This window comes from Brienomyrus brachyistius, chromosome 17, assembly GCF_023856365.1.
Source record: "Brienomyrus brachyistius isolate T26 chromosome 17, BBRACH_0.4, whole genome shotgun sequence".
NCBI lineage: Eukaryota > Metazoa > Chordata > Actinopteri > Osteoglossiformes > Mormyridae > Brienomyrus > Brienomyrus brachyistius.
The window spans coordinates 15,814,073-15,835,108 of NC_064549.1; the positions used below are offsets into that span (position 1 = coordinate 15,814,073).

The 21,036-nt window shown below is 45.8% G+C and overlaps 2 protein-coding genes across 2 annotated transcripts; both read right to left on the bottom strand.

Moving 5' to 3' along the window:
- Positions 1-1,087: 1,087 nt before the first annotated feature.
- LOC125712039 (olfactory receptor 2AT4-like) lies at positions 1,088-3,764 on the bottom strand. Its single transcript, XM_048981664.1, has 2 exons — positions 3,695-3,764; positions 1,088-3,070 (listed from the first exon to the last, which is right to left on the bottom strand). The coding sequence occupies exon 2, from the start codon at positions 3,039-3,041 to the stop codon at positions 2,073-2,075; it is 969 nt and encodes a 322-aa protein (XP_048837621.1). The 5' UTR covers positions 3,042-3,070; positions 3,695-3,764; the 3' UTR covers positions 1,088-2,072.
- Positions 3,765-11,022: 7,258 nt separating this feature from the next.
- Positions 11,023-12,992, bottom strand: LOC125712038 (olfactory receptor 2AT4-like). The gene is made up of 2 exons (XM_048981663.1): positions 12,927-12,992; positions 11,023-12,315 (listed from the first exon to the last, which is right to left on the bottom strand). The coding sequence occupies exon 2, from the start codon at positions 12,284-12,286 to the stop codon at positions 11,318-11,320; it is 969 nt and encodes a 322-aa protein (XP_048837620.1). The 5' UTR covers positions 12,287-12,315; positions 12,927-12,992; the 3' UTR covers positions 11,023-11,317.
- Between the last annotated feature and the right edge of the window lie 8,044 nt (positions 12,993-21,036).

A 21,036-nucleotide genomic window follows, 5' to 3' on the forward strand; every position in this document is an offset into this window, starting at 1 on the left:
TTGTGAATTTAAGGATCCCTGATCTGAAGAGGACCAGAGGGATTTTAAATTTTTCATTTTTACACACAAGAAGCACTCCTGGCAAGTCATTTGTGGAACCCTAGGGCAGTTTCAGGGTAAAGAGTAACGTGTTGTCCTAATGTGAACAAGACGAATGTTAGCTATACCTCAATTTACTCATCAGGACAGTATTAGAAACTCGACAAAGCTGAGAGGAACACATAGATGCTACAACTCTGACAATGCTTCCAGGAATATGGATAGGCCATCTGCCCCCTTAGCTACCCCTGCCCTCGACCCACATATGCAGAAGTTGGGGCGTTTGTGCTCCTGACAATGTGATTGTGTCTTCTGTGCGGTGCTATGGTTCATATGTGGAGTTTGCTAGAAAGAAAATAGTTCCTACATGAAACTTCTCACTACAAAGTCTGTGGATTATCTTAAGCAACTGGGTCATGATTTCTTTTAAGAGGCATTGCTGTTAAATTTTTCAAATGTATATTTTGGCACTTTAATCACCACATAAAGAATGCTATTCAGTTCCATTATATTTGCAAGAAGACATTTCTACAGCGGATATCTTCCAAAGTAGGCAACTCTCAGCAAAACAATCTAGCTGGATAAATAGCCCTACAGCATAACTGAAACATGTTTTTGATTTTGAGGTGAACCGCCCCTTTAAACTGTTGTTGTCGTCTTGTTTCACATCCAGTCTTGCAGGTGGCAGCAACACATTAGGTAGTATTCAGTTTGCTGAAAAAGGGGCTGTTTGGAGTAAAGGGTTTGTGTTGTTACAAGCAATTTTCAATTAATAAAATGAAATTGTATGCCTTTGCCGTTTCGTCTAGCATTATAAATGTTATAAAATGATATCTAAAGTGGGATGGCCGTAACACATATTGCAATGACACTCTTTATATGTTTCATTGTGCAACCACATTCCCGAAAGCAGAGACAGAAAATCCCAGGAGCAATCGGGGGGGTGGGGGTTAAGGGATTTCTCAATCTCAGGATCTTTCTGAGCATAGAGATGGTGACCTAACTCACCTCCCTAGTGATGTATTACATTTGCCCTTAGAAGGTATATAATGATTCATCAAATGCAATGCAATTAATTTCTTGCGTCCTGTGTGATATAAAAGAGCTTCATTAAGGAAAACAGGCCTCTGTCAAAAAATGGGAAACATCAGTCAGTTATTTTTATGCTTATATTTCCTGCATTATACTTATTTGAGTGACACCACAGGGCATTTTTTCCATGTTAAAGAAACAGGTTAAAAATCCTCAAAACAAAGTAACATTTTGAGTAACTGAAAATAAACATTTTCATTTAATGGCAAATGACTCAGATCTCATTTCAACTACTCATACATTTTTCAAAGAACAGACAAAAATTACAGACCTTTGTGTAACTATTTTCAATGTTTCTACATGAGAGGCTCCAGTCTGGTTTGTTTCCATATATATTTTTTGGGTTGATGGCTTTATTGGTTAAACTACAGTTCAAATAACATTTTGCAGAACAAAAAGCAATTATTCCTTATGGAATGCAAAGATACATTTTGGAAGCATCTATGTTTATAAATGAATAGTACTTGGGAGTATGAGGCAAGTTCTATAAGGACATTATAGCAGCTATAAGGACATTATAGCAAAATTTCAACAAACAAAAACACCTGAGGTAATCACAAAACAGCAAGGCTCCTGTAACACAGAAAAGCAAAATGAAGGTATGAAACTCTGAAACCACAGGCAACCAGCAGCTAATTTACAGTCCCGTTTATTCCAACTGCTGACCCTGAAACCCTATTGGCTATTTGAGCTAACACAGGCCTGTTGGGTTTCACTGGCTGGGCTGCTCTTCTGTTCAGGGTGGGGGAACCATCACCATGGCAACAAGAGATCAACCAAACCTCCCTCCACTCTCACTGGTAAATAACTGAGTATATAGATATTAATATTTTAACAACAACGCTGCACTTTTATAATTGGACATGTTTTCCATAAAACAAGGAACATTACTGCACTACATCACAGTACATATTCCACTACATAATGTTCTGCATAATAGCTTAACGATTGTCAGCTGCAGTCCCAAACTTTCTGATTTTAAACCTTCTGACCAAAGTATCCTTGATTTCTTTTGTCTTCAAGCAGTATATCAGAGGGTTCACAATGGGGGGAAAGAGGCTGTACAGCATGATCATCAGGATGCGCACATCTGCACTGAAGTTGAGATTTATGGTGTTTGCGATGTAAACAAAACACCGGGGAATGTAATAGAGACATATGATGAAGAGCTGTGGACTGCAGGTGGACAAAATCTTGTATCTTCCATCTGAGGATGCGGTTTTCATTACTGACAAAATGATGGAAATGTAAGAAAATATTATAAAAATAAGTGCAGCCAGCCATACTAAGATGGCAAAAGAAAAGTTTATGACTTGAACCTCCTTTGCATTCTCACATGCTAGGCTGGTTACTGAAATATGGTCACAATAACACTGTACAATGACATTAGAGCTACAGTAGGGCAAGGAGATTGAGTGAATAAGACTGTTAGTCATCCAGATCAAGGATATGAGCCAGCATATGCCACATAGGATCAGAATGGTGGAATTTTTAATAAGTGTTTGGTATCTGAGGGGGTTGCATATGGCAACATAACGATCAAGAGCCATTATCATCATCAGTAATGAATTGAAGCCCCCTAATAAATGGATAATGAACATCTGTAAGAAACAGGCAGAGAAAGAGATGATCTTGTCCTCTGCCAGGTACCGGGAAATAACTTTGGGCAGGGTGGTGGTGGCAAAGATTAGGTCTGACACTGCCAGGTTACAATACAGGAGATAAGTGGGTTTTTGGAGACTTCTCTCTATGACAATAACAGTAAAAATAAAGCTGTTGCCTCCTACAATGGCCAGATAAACAAACAGTAAAACCACAGATATGAGTCCAAAATAACTGGGCTGAAGTCCTGGAAACCCAATTATTATGAATTGTGTGACCTTTGTTGCATTGAAGTACTGATACGACATGATCAGCTGAAAGTAGTGTCCCCTGAAAACTGTTAAAGGAATTAAAAAAAAAACATATCAAAATATGCAAACTTTCAGGGTTTAACAATGCAAACACTCTTAGCCAAGTTTTGCAGTATAATTGTTATAGTATAAACATAGTACAAAATAAGTTACATAAAAATAAAATAGATATTTGTATTTGTAACAGCAATGATTTTAACTTAATTATTGCCCAAAAGGAGCATTAATCCTCATTGTTTGTTAAGACGAAATCATACAGTATCAACTAAAGACCTCATTACATGCTCTGGTCATTCTATGGATTCTGTTTAAATGAACAATTTTAACAAATTATCTTTAATTCGTAATACGTTTAATGAATTTTCATTGTCTGTCTAGTAATTTGGTATGAAGTGTCCTCTACATAAATACACCATTTTAGTATTATACACATGTACACCAATATCAGACATGTATATATTGTAAGGAATTGTCACATTGTATAATTTACACATACTACAAACAAAACTTTACACACCTTAATTGACTGCAGGTCAAGCAAAAGGATACAATCTAGTATTATTAGACCAGACATAAATTAGTGGTTTTAATTTACCATGATGTACACAAACCTCAACCGCATTTGGGTAGGAATCAAACAATGCCCTTACCTGCAGAAACACAGAAGCACTACAGTTATGGATCACACACACAAGTGAGTCTGCAAGGCTCTCTGTTTTGTACTTGGTTTTTAAATACTTCGTGTTGCATCAAAAAGCATTCCTGTTGTTACATAATTATTAACACCTAAGGGACACTTCCACCTAAAGGGAAATAGGGCACGCGAGGATTCCCTTAAGTGTCAATAATTTCAGTGATTTTGTAAAGACATGTAAAAACTACACTTTCTGTCATATTTTTCAATTTAATGTACTGTGTAAAAATTACTGGCATTTATTCATTTGAAAAAAATACATAGCACAGCTCATCAGAAGAATTTGATTCATAACCTGTTCAAAAAAATTCTGTGACATATATAGAGTGTTCCCCACAATTATTGGCACCCCTTGTAAAAGATTTGTAAAAAGGGTTACACACAGTCCACCTTTTGGTGAAGTAGCTTCACATCACATTCAAAAAATGAAAAAAATCCAACCTTTGAAATTAAATTTAATCAAAGAAAAACAAATCAAGTTTTTTTTTTTTTTTTTAACAAAAACAATTATTGACACCCCTGGGAAATTACAGTGAACAGAATGTAACTGAAGCATGTATCCCAAGTAAATTATACATCTTTCAGTTGATTGGGGTGTATATAGGAACCTTCAAGCTGTAACCCATGACTTTCTGATTAACTGGGGTAAAAATATGAGATGACACAAACTAAATTACCTTAGTCATCCATCAACATGGGAAAGATAAGGGAACACAAACCAAATGAGGGACAAGTGTGTTAACATTCATAAGTCAGGGAAAGGGTATAAAAATAGCTACTCAAAAGCCCATTTCTACTGTTAGGCCAATAATAAAAAAAGTGGACATCAACTGAAACAGTTACAAACCTGTCTGGAAGAGGACCCAAGTTTATTTTGCCCCCATGTACAATGAGGAAGACTGTAAGGTCAGGTGAGGTCAGGTTGGGGACCATGCACTGATGCAGCGTGTTGCAACAACCACTACATGGTTGAATGGTCCTATAAACTGGCCACAGGATGGCGGACTCAGGTGGTCAACCACACTCATTGGCAGGGCTAGTATGTGGGGGCTTCACATATCTGACGATCGACATGAACCTTCTGTCTTTCAGCCTGTGCTTCCAGCTGTCACCTGTCACGATGCGGGTAGCGGGTAAGGAGAACAGGCAGGCAGGGAGCAGGCAAACAGGCGAAAATCGGGGAAAACGGGTATTTATTCGAGGGCAAGGGCAGGACGGAACACGGGCAGGCACTGACATCGACAAACATCAATGACGGACCAGGAACCAGCACAAGACTGGGCAAACGTAATCAGACACAGCTGGGTACGATCAGGGAAGCACACATGGATAATCAGGGGGGCGTGGCACACACGAGGATCGTACGAGCCAGGTATGACAGAACCCCCCCCCCAAAGGCGCGCTCTCCGGGCGCGCCTCAGGGAAGGCGACGGACGGGACGAGGGGACCAGGTTCTGAGAAACAAGAAAAAAAATACGTCAACGAGGGACAGGGAACAGGACGGACAGACAGAACTGGCACAGGGGAAGAAATCAAGACAGGACCTGACACAGGACGGGAAAGGTGGACAGACAGACCAGGAATGGGGACAGAGAGGGAACAGGTGGAACAAAAGGACCAGGAGTGAACGGAGGGAAAACAGGAGGACGAGGAGCAGGCACGGGAGGAACAAAGGGACGAGGAACGGAAACAGGAGGGACAAAGATGGGAGACCAGGGAGAGAAGGAGGGGGAATAAAGGGGAGCTCGAGTGAGCACCAGCGGGTGACGGGCGGCCGTCCGAGGGGCCGCAGGCGGCCGGGAGGCCAGAGCAGGAGGGGACCTCGGAGAGGCAGAGGAGGCAGGGCGAGGGACTGACGGAGGGGCCGAGGAGGGAGGTGGAGGGAGACCCAGGGAAGGGGACGAGGGAGCTGGAGGGGACCCCAGCGAGGGCAAGGAGAGGGGGGGAGCTGCAGCAGGCGGCGACGTCCTCCGACGCGCTGGAGTGGGGTGAACCGCAGGCGACGGAGGAGCCGCGTCCAGGGAGCCCGCAGGCGACCGACAAGAAGCCGGAGAAGGGAGCAAGGCAGGGCGACGAGGCTGTGGAGGGGACCCACAGGCAACAGCTGACCCGGAGGGCCAGGACCCGCAGGCGCCGACCGAGCCCCAGTGCAGGCGAGAGAGGGTGAGCCAGGCGGTAGGGCGGGTGGGACCCCAGCCCTGTGTCTGTGTCCTCTCCCCTTACGGGACATAGACATAAGGACCCTTGGCCGGGGCGAGGACAGAGGAGTCATTAGGATCGGGTCTGGGGCAGAAGGGACTGGAGTGGGGCCAGGAACGGAAGCCACTGGGGCCATAGTCACTTGTGGCGGAGGGAGCGCCTCGGGTGTGGGCGCGGGAGCTGCAGGCAGAGGGTGTGCCTCGGGCGTGGGCGCGGGGGCTGCAGGCAGAGGGCGTGCCTCGGGCGTGGGCGCGGGGGCTGAAGGCAGAGGGCGTGCCTCGGGTGTGGGCGCGGGAGCTGCAGGCAAGGGCTGCGCAGGCGGCAGCGGAGGCGGCTGCTCGGGCGCTGTAGCCGCAGGCAAGGGCGGCTGCTCGGGCGCTGGAGCCGTAGGAACACGCGGGATAGCGTCCCGCACCGCACTGGCCCCCTTGTTGGCCAGCTGCTCGGGCCGGAAGCTCCGCGGCGGCTGGGCGCTCTCCCCGGACGGGGAAAGCTGCCTGCACGGGCAGCTTAGCAGTGGTGGCGACGTTCGGCTCGGTCGGGGAGTCATCCATTGAACATGCTGGTAGAGGTTGGCGCGCACTTCTCCCAGGCAGTACCTGCCTCCCGATGGGGACATTGCCAGCAGGAAATTGCTGCTTTGGGTGGCCAGATCCATCGCGACGGTGTCCTCCTGGATGTCGGGCTGAGAGAGCCAGTAGTATGCCTCCCGCAGCAGACCGAGATGTTGGCTCTCGGTCTGCTGCTGCGCCTCGTTGAGTGGGTTCGTCACTCTGTTACGATGTGGGTAGCGGGTAAGGCGAACAGGCAGGCAAGGAGCAGGCAAGCAGGCGAAAATCGGGGAAAATGGGGATTTATTTGAGGGCAAGGGCAAGACGGAACACGGGCAGGTACTGATATCGACAAACATAAATGACGGACCAGGAACCAGCACAAGACATGGACTGAAATACACAAGACTGGGCAAACATAATCAGACACAGCTGGGTACGATCAGGGAAGCACACGTGGATAATCAGGGGGGCGTGGCACACACGAGGATCGTACGAGCCAGGTATGACATCACCGACCTCGGGTCCATATGCTCCTGCTGTTGCGGTACCATTCTTCCACAACTGGCACATTGCAGGGTGGCGAATCCCATGGAAACAAGGGTGGTTGAAAGCCTAGCATACATTGAAAGGGGGTTACTGGGTTACCTTTGGCGTTCTTGGCGTATTCTGCCCACAGGACTCGATACAGCCCATTCCACAAGACTGTCTCAACACAGTAGGTGGAGGCTCTTGCAGATCTCGTAGTTAGTTTGCTCTGCCGTGCCATTCAATTAAGGGTGGTAACTAATGGAGAGTTATGGAGATATTTAGTTTCAAGACTTTAACCTTCTGGGGTTTAGGGGTATGGAACACACTTTCACTGACTGGAGCATGGTCACACATTTCATTCAATATCATAAACTTAATTCATGGCAAATAAATTATTTCTTATACATTTGTTTTGGCATTAAACTCATCTTAATCTTAGTGTACATTGTAAATATGAATATGTAGTAACTTTCATGTGTATGCATGAGCCATTCACACCTGGCCACATCCCCCCCCCCCCTTTTATGGTACTGTTGGGGATGTATTTGGATCACGTTTCAACAAATTACCATGCAAATGCAATTTGAATACGCGTTAATGCAGCTATTTATAATGCAAATAGCATTCTACAGGTGAGGGCTGTGCATCCCCAATGCAGGTAAAATAAAGAAAGGGGACATGGTTTACTTTTTTGCCTATTTAACCTAATTTTAAAAACTTTAATACTTCCGATAATAGATTAGACATTTTGAATGGAAAACAGATTACGGATTTAGCGTTTTTACAATTTCAGCAAGTTATGAACTGAAATACATGAGAAAGATACGCGGCATCGCCGAAGATGCCGTTGACTCCAGAGGTTTAAAGATGTGAGAAACAAACCGGAGCCCTTAGTAATACACAATATCTTGCTCATTTTTCGAAACATTGGCAAAGAAATTAAAAGGCACATCTTCGAAAACCTGTCCAGAACTGTGATGATCACAGTATTTCCCTGGGAAGGGTGGAAGGTCTGTGACAAAGTCTAATGTGATATACAACCAAGGACCAAGAAGAAACAGGAAGTGGTTGAAAAAGTATGGAGGGAGGTTAGTAATAAGACTTGAAGTCCTGCCTGAAGTATCCCATCCTCCACCGCCTGCACCTCGTCCTCCTGCCTATGTCCCTTCTCCTCTGGGGAGAGCTGAGCCCTCTGCCCCTGCTGCCAGGGGATAAATGTCGCAGCCTTCTGTAAAGCAGGAAGAGTCTTCCCACGACGAGGAGAATGAGGAAGATGACCAAGGCAATGATGAGGAAGAAGTACCCAAAGGCCGGGACAGTAAAGGTTGCTCATGCTGTCTGCAGCGTAATGGGCAGAAGGAGGGAAAACATCAGTTTCCTCTGGTGGAGGTCCCGAATCTCCAACTTGAAGGAGGCCCTATCATGGTGGTGCAATGGAACTGGGAGGCTGGTGAAATCAAGGAGGTGGCAGAGGCTCTGCCCAACCCATGAAACTGTGGGGAAACTCAGTCCTACGCAGCAGTGAAGGACATGGATGGAGTATACCAGCCTAGTGCTTAGGAACTGAGTCAGGTGTTAAAGAAGAAGTTGGGGCCTGCATGGGCTGCTCTGGGAGTATCCTGGGACACTGGGATACAGAGATTAGACGGTGCTAGATGGGCCCAGCAGATGAACACTCTGGAGAATGCTCTTTAGTCTCGTTTTCCCACAGCTGTAGACTGGTCTCGCCTTTATGCAGCTCAGCAAGATGATAAAGACATGTATGATTGGGAGCTCTGGTTGTAGAGCCTGATAAACAGCACTCGGGTGTAGGAGTGAAACAGCAGGGAAGAATGATGGCTGCCTTCTATGTGGAAGGAATGCGGCCCGAGATCCGAGAGCCCCTGAAGCAAGTTTGCCCTGACTGGAGGGGAAAGAACATGACCAGTCTGAAAGCTTTCACCCAGAACATTGAGAGAATCTGAAGGAGACAGAAAAAATAAAGAGAGAAAGAAAAGAAAAGGAACATGAATTGCAGGTTTGTGACAGATAATCCAGAGAGATCCCAAGGCAGAGGATGGGGTGGTCCACCTGCAGGACATGGAGGAGACAGGAAATGCTAGAACTGTGGAGATTGTAATAATTTCTCCAGGAACTGTTAAAAGTAACATCACAAGGCGGCAAGCAGATGGCAAATGATCCCGTGTGAAAAAACCAGATCCGGTGGGGCCGGTGACATCCATCCATCCATCCATTTTCCAAACCGCTTATCCTACTGGGTCGTGGGGGGTCTGGAGCCTATCCTGGAAACAATGGGCACGAGGCAGGGAACAACCCAGGATGGGGGGCCAGCCCATCGTAGGGCACACTCACACACCATTCACTCTCACATGCATTCCTACGGGCAATTTAGCAAGTCCAATTAGCCTCAGCATGTTTTTGGACTGTGGGGGGAAACCGGAGTACCCGGAGGAAACCCCACGACGACATGGGGAGAACATGCAAACTCCACACACATGCAACACAGGCAGAGACTCGAACCCAGGTCCCAGAGGTGTGGGACAACAGTGCTAACCACTGCACCACCATGCCGCCCCAGGCCGGTGACATGTTGAGTGAAATTAAAAGTCAGTAAGGTTCAGACCACACACTGCATGAGGTGTCATCTACGTGAACAGTATTACTCTGTCCAGTTTGACAATTATGGACAAAAAGTCTTGAAATTCTGCAAGGAATTGGCCTGCTGCATCAGAAGGTCGATAGATTAAAATGTAATATAATGGTTTATCCCATTCAAATTTAACAATTTGAAGCTCAATAGATGAGTAAAAAGTAGTGCTAACCGAATAGCATAAAAATGAGTATTTGAAAACAACATCAATTGGTTCATTACACAAATTTATGTGGTGCTTTTATGCATTTTAAACTTACAAATGAGTCGGTGCCGACCCTCACACGATGGTAAAGTTAAAGACATCACTCCACCCATTCCAGATGCAACTCATCAGTAATCAATTAGCAGCTACTCTTCAAGGAATATAAATGTTGGGGTGTTTTGCATGTGGTCCTGTGAGTGCATCTGCATGCACAGTGAGATGAAGACTTTTGGAGCATGGCATGGTGCCAAAAAGAGCAGCAAAGAAGCCACCTCTGTCCAAGAAAAATATCAGGGACAGACTGACTAGAAAAAAAAGATTGTCAGAGGTGAAAAGGTGAGCGCTGCCATCAGTCCTGTGTCATGCTAATAATAAAGCATCCTGAGATCATTTATGTGTGGGTTTGCTTCTCAACCAAGGCTCACTCACAATTTTGCCTAAGAACACAGCCATGAAGTTCTTATGTGCAAAGTGCACTGTGGCATTTTTTATAATGGCTGATGAATTTCAACTTTATACATTCTAAAACATGTTAGTTCAAATTATCATTATTTCGTTCTTACTTTTGTGACACATTTATAATGCATATATCGTGCTTATGTGACGTCAGGGTAATTATAATGGCACACTTAATTTGTCATGTAAGTTCTTCAATTCAGTAATAAATTTACACAGATTGGTAGTATTTTATTATATCAAATATTTTCAGATAACTGAGACCACAGTTGCCGAATGGGCGGATAGATATGGAGATTCCACTGTATTTCAATGTACGATATATCAAACTGTGTGTTATACGATTTCTTAGAATACACTGTTAGATGAACTTTTGAATGTAGATTTGAGTATATGACATGACTTCTGGTTGCATTTGCAAAACAAAAGGTGCTAAGTGACACTGATGAGGGGGTGGGGCGTTTGTGTGGGGAGTAAGGGGGGGGGCTCCTTGATTGGAGCCTATGAGATTTCACGCACTTCAGGAATACTAGGGTTAACAGAAATGCATTCAAAGTGATTGTACTACAGAGAGAAATAAAGTTGCATGGCTATTTCCTACTACAGTTACTGCCCACATTTCTCTTGCATCTAGTTTTATGAACACACAGAATGGGTTTTCGCCGTGAATGTTTATTTATTTTTAACCTGTAGAAACTCAAGTTGAATTTTCTTTGCTCTTCTGTTTTGCACTGAACAAGAAAAAAATTCTCAGGTTTGATAGAACATGATACAGGTAAAAATTCAAATAAAAGACAAAACGAACCACTACCAAACACTACACTGCAGCTGAAAATAATCAAAATTTATGCATCTTTCCATGAAAGGTACTGGATTAGTGAACTTAATAATTAACAAACACCTGAAGAAAAAAACATTGCACTTTATTTTTATATTATGTTGCATTTACTTACTGTATAAACTTACAATATAGCTAATTACCTTATCTTAGGTATGGCCAGCTACAGTCCCAACCTTTCTGATTTTTAACCTTCTGACCAAAGTATCCTTGATTTCTTTTGTCTTCAAGCAGTATATCAGAGGGTTCACAATGGGGGGAAAGAGGCTGTACAGCATGATCATCAGGATGCGCACATCTGTGCTGATCTTCAGGTTTATGGTGTTTGCGATATAAACAAAACACCGGGGGAGGTAATAGAGGCCTATGATGAATAGCTGTGGACTGCAGGTGGAGAAGGTTTTGTGCCGTCCCTCTGAGTCTGCAATTTTTAAAACTGAGATAATGATTGAGATGTAAGAAAATATTATAAATGCAAGTGGACCTAACAATATAATCATGGCTTCAACGAAAGCTGTCATTTGAACATTATATACATTCTCACATGCTAGGTTGGTTATATGAAAATGGTCACAGTAGCACTGTACAATGATGTTAGAGTTGCAGTATGGCAAAGTGACTGAGCGAATAAGTATGATGACCATCCACAAAAATGAAAAAAGCCAGGATATGCTGCACAGGGACAAAATGGTGGAATTTGTAATAAGCGTTTGGTATCTGAGGGGGCTGCATATGGCAACATAACGATCAAGAGCCATTATCATCATCAGCAGTGAATTGCAGTGTCCTAATAAGTGTATAATGAACATCTGTAAGAAACAGGCAGGGAAAGAGATGATCTTGTCCTCTGCCAGGTACCGGGAAATAACTTTGGGCAGGGTGGTGGTGGCAAAGATTAGGTCTGACACTGCCAGGTTACAATACAGGAGATAAGTGGGTTTTTGGAGACTTCTCTCTATGACAATAACAGTAAAAATAAAGCTATTGCCTCCTACAATGGCCAGATAAACAAACAGTAAAACCACAGATATGAGTCCAAAATGACTGGGTTGAAGTCCTGGAAACCCAGTGAGTATAAACTCTGTGACCTTGGTCGCATTGGAATACTGGTACGACATGACCAACTGAAACCAGTATTCGCTGAAAACTGTCAATGGGATAAAAAAAAAAAACAGTATTAAAATGTTGAAACATTGTCTTTCAGGGATTTTAGATTCAAGATGCAAACATTTTTTTTAAATAAAATCTGGTACTGAAAAAAATATTCTATAAGAAGAATCATTAAGTTAATGCTGTTAGAAGTACAAAGTAGTTAAAATAGAAACAAATATAATAACACGTAAAAAATGTAATAGAAATATAATACTGCAGTTAATTAAGCCTCTTAGTCAACTAATGGTCACATTATACTGTCTGGCAATTTTATGATTTCTGGTGAAATGAACAGCTAACTATGTAACCTTAATGTTTAAGAAACTTTCATTGATTGCTTACTTAGCAGTTTGGCATAATGTATTCTCTACATAAATACTCAATTTTAGCATTATATAAATATATACATATATATCAGACATTACATTGTATTTTGCTCATATATTTGTATCACAGAAACAAAAATTTACAAAAACCACTTAAGTGCAGATCCAGCACAAGGATACAAGCTAGTATTACTAGAGTAGATGTAAATTTATATTTATGGTCAGGCCATGATCTATACAAACCTCAGTCCCATTTTGGGGGAATCAAATATTCCCTTACCTGCAGAAACGCAGAGCCGTTGTAGTTATGGATCACACACACAAATGAGTCTGCAGAGCTCTCTGCATAGTGCCCAGTATTTAAATGCTTTGTATTATACAACAAAACATTCCTGTTATTGGCTTACGTAATTATTGACACCTCTTATGGGATATGGGGCATATGAGGATTCCCTGAAGTGTAAATAATTTCACCTGTAATGATGACTTTGTAAAGACCACAATTTCTCACAGACTTTTCAATATAATGTACAGTGTAAAAAGTACTAGGGTTTATTCATTTACAATAAATACATAGCTTGTCACAAGCAGTTGTTAAAACCCATATCAAATTAATTCAAGCTTTTTGTTAGTTTTGCTTGTTCACATGATAAACATTGAAAAAATTGTCATCTTCAACATTGGTTATCCAGTATGGGTGGTGTGTGGGTCTGATTAAAAGGTCTCTGGTTCAAATTCTGTGGCCAACTGGAGTGTGGAATTTAACCCAGAACACTGCTCCATGGCACTGGATAAATGGTTCACCCTACGCTCTGACCCCAAGCTTCACTGTCACCTGAATATTTTGTCTCATGAAAACCAAAGGATTCCTATACACCTTTATTATACTTGTGGCCAAATAATGTTTTGGTCTGGCACGGTGCAGGCAGAAATGAGGTGACAATCCACTTGCGGTCCCAAGAGACAACAAGGGGTTATTTAATGAAATACTTGGATAAACTACAAAACAAAGGACCACATGAATTAAATCCATTTTTCCAGCACTGCCATACCTTCCGATAATGAATGAATGGTAATTATGGTGACATATATGCTAACATATCTATACTTGCATACCTGTCACATCAGTATCAGTATGAATCCCACTGCAAATTTCATTCTTCTACCCCATGACTGGGTACCTCAACACTTTGCAGAATTTTCTGCAAGATCTGGAACCCTAAGCATCTCTGTATTGTTACCTCCCTCCAGAGTGTCTGGCTGAACTATACTAATGCATTAATAGGGGAATTAAACAGTGCAGACATGCTGCATGTTGCGGATAAGGGGCCATATGGTTTGGGAGATAAAGGTTTGCCATTAAGCTTCAATAGAATAAAAATAGATACCATGTATTTTTTAATGCGTTATTTTTGATTATGTTTTAAGGAATAATAAAACATATAGCAGGATGAATGTAAGCTAGCGCATACACATCCAGCGGGGGTCCGGCCGCAGCCAGGTGCTGTTAGGAGTAGGCACAAGCGTCCCGACCCTTTGCGTATTTTAAAAGAAGAAAGTACTTAAACTCATTATATTTAACCAATATGTTTAAAGGAGAAGAAAAACTTTAGCAGTATTTACCAGTGTTTTATTTCATTGTTAGGTTGAAGAAAGCATTTATGTCATGACCTGCGTGTCCAGTCCTCATGTGTGCAACGCCCCCCTGATCATCCACGTGTGCTTCCCCGATTGTGCCCAGCTGTTCCCTATGATTTTGGCCTGTCTGGTGTATTTAGTCCACGTCGAAGTCTGTATTCCCCTGGGGCCTCATGTATAACGACATGCATAGAATTCACACTAAAACATGGCGTACGGACAAAACTAGGAATGTGCGTAAGCAAGAAAAAATCCAGATGCATAAAACTTTGCGTAAGCACAGATTGACGCACATTTCCTTTATAAATTCCAATGTGCGCGAAATTTTACGTACGTGAACGAGCCCACAGCCACCCCCCCGACCCGCCCATGATTATGCATATTTGCATATGTAAATCTGTATAAATTCCCGCTTTGTTCTGTTTTTCTTAAACAACAATGGATAAACCACGTGGGAAAAATAAGTATTTTAGTGAGTTTGGAGGTCATGTTAACAGAAATCAAGAAAAGAAAAGTTATATTATTTGGTGGTTTAATTAGTGGCATCAGCACTAAAGTTGACAGAGCGGCAGAACGTGGTGGAGTTAGTTAAAAGATATTGTACCGTGTGGTCTCCAGTCTGTCCCAATAAACCCTGTCCTGTGAATTTCCGTCTCCCTGATCCTGCTTCCCCGCACCCTGCTTGTTCGCCCGTCACATGGATCATCACAGAATGACAGACCTCCCAAAAGAAGCACCGTGGCGGGCTGAGGACCAGCGTCTTGATCTACTCCAGGAGGTGCTATACTGGCTAAATCAACTGGAGATACAGGAGGATTCCGTAGTCCGGGATTTGGTCAGCCGGAGCGGAGACTTCTTAAGTGAAGCAGCCCCACCCGGAGACGCGTACCCATTGTGGGAGGTACGCGGAAATCTCCGGCTGCTGATGCAGCGGATCACCAAGCGAAGAGCCCAGTCAGTCACGTTGTGTTTCGCAGAGTCTGCTGTACCACCTTCCATCCCTGAAGAAACAGCGCAACCTCCCTCCACCACTGCAAGCCGGAAAAAGAAGAGGAGGAAGCCGAAATAGAAGCCAGTGGTAGCCCCAACGATTATACTGGGGGCTTGCTCTCTTCCCCACTTCTCTCCTTACCAGTGATTTGGAGGGCTCCCTGATCACTCCAGACTTCCCCACTGCCTCCAAGTTGCCTTCACGGGTAGCTTCCCCCTTCCAGGGAATGCGCCTGGCTCTGAAAGGGGCCAGGGCGGTTTGAGACGCTATTCCGCGAATCCTGTGGGTTCTTATTGGGGCAATGCCTATTTATGAGGCTTCCACCTTGGAGCCCGTGCCTGATCTGCCTGTCCTGCCGGCGCCTGACGTCCCTGTCTCACCTGACGTGCCTGCCCTGCACGTACAGCCTGCCCTGCCTGTGCTTTCTGCGATGCCCCTTCCTGCTCCGCCCATAGCACCTGCCATTGCCCCGTCTCCAGCTACTGCTTTGCTCTCTGCACTGCCAGAGCTCCCTGCTGCGGCTGCTGCACCGCCCGAGGCACTGCTTCCGCTGCACCGCCCGAGGCACCTCCTGCGCCTGCTGCTTCACCTGTCCCTGAGGCGCCTGCTATGGCCCTGCCTCCGCCCAAGGTCCCAGTGCCGCCTCCGCCTAGGGTACCACTCGCTGCTACGCACGTTGCGCCGGCTGCGGCACTGTCCAAGATCCCAGCACTGCCTCCGCCTGCTGCACCGCCCATCCTTGCTCCACCCGCTCCTCCTAACCCTGCTACACTGGTTCCTGAGGCTCCTGCTCCGCCGTCTCCGGCTGCGGCTCTGTCCGAGGTCCCGCCTCTGGCTGCTGCACCGCTCGAGGCCCCGGTGCAGCCCATGCCTGTGGCTCCACCCGAGGCCCCTCTGCCTCCGCCGGTCCCTGCTCTGCCCAAGGCTCCTCAGCCTCCGCCTGCAGCTCCGTCCGCATCTGTGACTCCGGCCCCTGAGGCTCTGCCAGTCCCAGTCCCCGATACTGCTCCAGTCCCCCCGGTTCCAGCCCTTGATGGAGGGAGAGGAGGAGCTTGAGTGGGACCCCTTGGGGACCTCCCTAATGACTCCTTTGCCCTCACTCCAACGAGGTCGACCCTGCCTTTCTGTGTCCCGAAAGGGTAGAGGACACAGGCGCAGGGCCAGGGTCCCACTCGCCCTGCCCCCTGGCTCGCCCTCTCTCGCCTTGGCTGGGGCTCAGGGGGTGCCTTCGGGTCCTGTGGCTCCGGCGGTTGCTTGTGGGTCCCCCTCCGACGCGTTGTCGCCCAGCCTCAGTCCTGCCTCTGTCGTCTCGTCAGTTGCCTGCGGATCCCCCCGCTTCCACTCCTCAGTCGCCTGTAGGTCCCCCCACTCTGTTGCATCGGTGGATGTCGTCTTTGCCTGCTGTGGCTACGCCGTCGCCTGCTACCTCCTGAAGCCCTTCCTGCTGCTGCCCATTGCCCGCCGTCGCTCCCTCGGACTCGCCTTTGTCCCCCAACCTTTCCTGTTTGGCCTCCTGTCTCTGCTCCTTGTTCCCCTGTGTCTTCTATGTTCCCTCCTGGTCCCTTTCTCCCTCCTGTCTCTGCTGCTTGTCCCTCTGTGCTTCTCATGTTCACTCCTGGCCCTTTCTGTTGCTGTTCCCCCTATGTCTCCCTTCCTTATCTGCATTCCCTGTTCTGTGTCAGGTCCTGTCCTGGCTTCTGCCGTTGTGCTTGTTTTGTCTGTCCGTGCTGTTCCCGGTCTTGTTGATGGTTTTGCTCTTGTGTTCCAGGTCTGGTGCCCCGGTTTCATCCTTGGGGCACACCCAGAGTGCGTGCCTTGGGGGGGGGGTTCTGTCATGACCTGCATGTCCAGTCCTCGTGTGTGCCACACACCCTGATCATCCATATGTGCTTCCCCAATTATGCCCAGCTGTTTCCTGTGATTTCGGTTTGTCTGGTGTATTTAGTCCACGTCTATTCCCCAGGTCTGTCATTAATGTTTGTGGTCTCGAGTCTGTCCCAATAAACCCTGTCCTGTGGATTTCTGTCTCCCTGGTCCTGCTTCCCCGCACCTTGCTCACTCGCCCGTCATATGGATCATGACAATTTAACCAGCAAACTTTTAGGAGGAATCACCTTTAAGTCCAACGGTAGCTGAAATGCGAAATGAGCGAGTCCCACAGTTCTGGTCCATGCATCTGGTCTGTTTGAACAACACGGGGGAAATGATTTTCAGAGACGGCCCCATGCACACTGAAAACACGCACACTCACACAGACACACATTTCAAAATGGTGATGTCAATGGGGACACATGTGGCCCATGTTATTCCAAATAAGCCCATTTAACCATAACATTTTTTAAGTAATGAAACGCTTTCTTTTTTGGCTAATGTGTTATTTAAAATAAAACATCCTAAGCATTTCGACAACAAGAATTAAGGAATAACACGGCCAATCCTTGTTAAAATAAGCATACAGAACTGGATTTTCAGATAAATTTATCTACATTTAGTTAATCAAATGGAATAAAACATAACTTGTAAGATGTATGACACATTACTATAAATTTTTAAACCAATAAGATTTAAGGAATAAAACAATTTAGTTGTATTTTGTTAGTTTATTTTAAATGAGTTGGACAGCATTATTTAATTACATTTAATAGCTGTAGAAACTAGTGAGCGACATTTAGCAACATACATCAAAAACATTTTAAACTATGGTAGAATAATGCCTTGGATCAATAAATATATCAATAAATGTAAGTGGCAAAAAATTTTGTCGTGTTTCTCAATGTGTTATTTTCAACAAATATGCTATTTTCAAATGGTAAAAATGTGTTCAGCAAATTTTAGGCCAAAATTTTAAAGAAGATGTACATGATTATTTAATACGTTAATAAGAAATAGTATCAAAGGCATATTTTTAAAAATTGGCCATAGCTCGTCTGATGGTAAAGACGGCTGTCGTGTTCGGAGCGAGAATCGGGGAAGCAGGTTCAGGAGACGATCACAAAATGGGGTTTATTAACAAAAGCGAGGAGCAGCACAGGACAAACATCAATGACAGATCTTGAAAGACAGACTGAACACTGACTTAAATACAAGACATGACATCAGAATACATGCAGAACAGCTGGTACGTTGGGAATACACACAAGGGTAACGAGATGGGCGTGGCACATGAGAGGGCTGAATGAAGAGACGTGACAATGGCTCACTAGTGCCACCCTGCGTGTGAATGTATCCACTACATGTAAACCGCCCACAGAGGGGGGGGGGAGCTCCACCCAGCCCAACTGGCCAGCACAAAATACAGACAAGAAACACCCGAAGCTTCAAACAACCCGACATATATCAACGATAGAACTTACAATGCAAAGATGAAAATGCCATGCTGGAGGTATGTAGCATTTTCTTTTTACTGTATTTTATAATTGCTGGTATAGATGTTGCTATTGTAAAATTTGTTGCTATTATTTTGACCAAAAGTTTTTTCTATGTCATCAAGTGAATTATGGATGCTGTGTAAGGCTGGTGAAGAAAGTGACTGGCATTTTCCGAGGTCAGCCCCGCAGACAAGGAGCGGGCTTGTCCAGGTGATCATGGTGAAACGCGGCGATCATGACTGGGTCCAACACGTTGCGGGCTGGGACCCAGGAGCGCTGCTCCGGACCGTATCCCTCCCAATTTACAAAGTATTGCAATACGTTGCGTTGACACCTGGAATCTAGGAGGCCTTTCACCTGATACACAGGGGTGTCGACATGCAGAGATGGAGGAGGTCATGCAGTTGCCGTGGACGGTAGTGCCGGACCATACCGAACAGGTTTGATCAGGGAGACATGTAACGTAGGACAGATGCGATAGAAACTGGCCGACCGAGGAGTCAAAGCAGTGAAACCCGCAGGCGACCGACGAGGCGTCTGAGGCGGGACCGAGGATGGCCGACAAGGCGTCGGAGCAGGACCTGCAGGCGACTGACAAGCAGGAGCCAAGGGACACGCAGGCATCCCCCGAGCCCCAACCAAGGTGAGTGAGGGTGATCCAGGGCGGGTGCCCATGTCCTCTCCCCTTTCAGGACACCAACAGGTGGGGACCTGACCGGGATCGACCACGCTGGAGTGAAGGGTCCATTGGGGCCATTAGAGAAATCCCCAAGGGGTCCCATTCAAGCTCCTCCTCCCCCAAGGGGAAAGGAGCGGTGGTTGGGCAGTCTGGGACCTCCTCGGAGACAGGGACTACGGTCATGGGAGCAGGGACTTTAGACGTGGGCAGAGCAGGAGGCAGAGGCAGAGGAGATGTGGGTGGAACCAGGGCCGGAGTGTCAGGCGCGAGCGGCCTGGCCGCATGGGCAGAACAGGCACGTCAGGCACCGGCAGAACAGGCTTTGTCCCTTTAGGAGCCCTCGGGATCTGCGAGATAGCATCTCACACAGCTCTGGCCCTTTTATTGGCAAGGTGGGCTTTTTGAAATGGGTAAGCGGCTAGTGGCGGCTGCACAATGGAGGCGATGCGTGCTTGGGGTACCTGCATGCACGATGTTGCGGTGATCTCCAGAATGAACCCCACCAAGTTCAGTTTCAGGAGGGGTTCCTCCCAACACATGGTGGTGAGAGAGGCATAGGTGAGAGAAGTCGCCCCCAGGAAGGTTGCCGGTGCTTCCTCTAGTCCTCTCTCCTTTTGCTTCCTCTTTTTTCTTACGCCTCTTACAGACGGCGGTTCCGTAACCTCTGCACTGCGCAGCGTGACTACCTAGGCTCTTCTCTAAGTAACATGTTGCACCAGCCGATGGAGGTTTTTGTGTATGTCGCCTATGAGGTACATGTTCCCAGACGGAGACATCTCAGTAAGGAGAGTCCCTCTCTGGCTGGCTAGCATTAGCGCCATGGGATCTTCCTGAACCTTGGGCTGGTTAAGCCAGTACACCACCTCCTGTAATAAGCTGACGCGTTGGCTGTCGGCAAGCGGGGGGTGCATCTTCTGGGAGTCCTGTCATTCTGTGGTGACTGTGTGCAGAGCGAGCTAACAGGAAGTGAGGAATCAGGGTCAGTCACAACACCGTAGACACTTCAATGACCGCACTGGGGAACAGGCTTGAACGTGGACTAAGTACAAAAGACTGAAGACAGAAAACGCGTAACAGCTGGTGAACGTAGGGATTCCACAGGGGGTTAATGAGGGGGCATGTCACACGAGAGGACCGGACAAGCAGGTCATGACACCACATGTGTCCCCGTTGATATCGCCATTTTTAAATGTGTGTCTGCGTGAGTGTGCGTGTTCTCAGTGCGCATGCACGAGGGTGGGGTCGTCTCTGAAAATTATTTCACCTGTGTTGTTCAAACAGACCGGACGCATGGACCAGAACTGAGGGACTCGCTCATTTCACCTTTCAGCTACCGTCGGTCTTAAAGGTGATTCCTCCTAAAAGTTTGCTGGTTAAATGTTTTCTTCAACCTAACAACGCTTGTGCCTACTCCTAACAGCACATGGCTGCGGCCGGACCCCTGCTGGACGTTTCTGCGCTAGCTTACATTCAGCCTGCTATATGTTTTGTTATATTTAATTACGTTTCAAGGACATGTAATGTATTTTTATTCTATTAAAGTTTAATGGCAAACCCTTATCTCCCAAAGCATATGGTTCCTTATCTGCAACACGTGGCATAAACATGTCTGATACCATACATGGAAATAACCCCTCGACCAATCAGAATACGGGATACGCCCCCCCTCCTGCTTATGACATCATAAACTGAGCCCTACTAAGCTCCGCCCAAG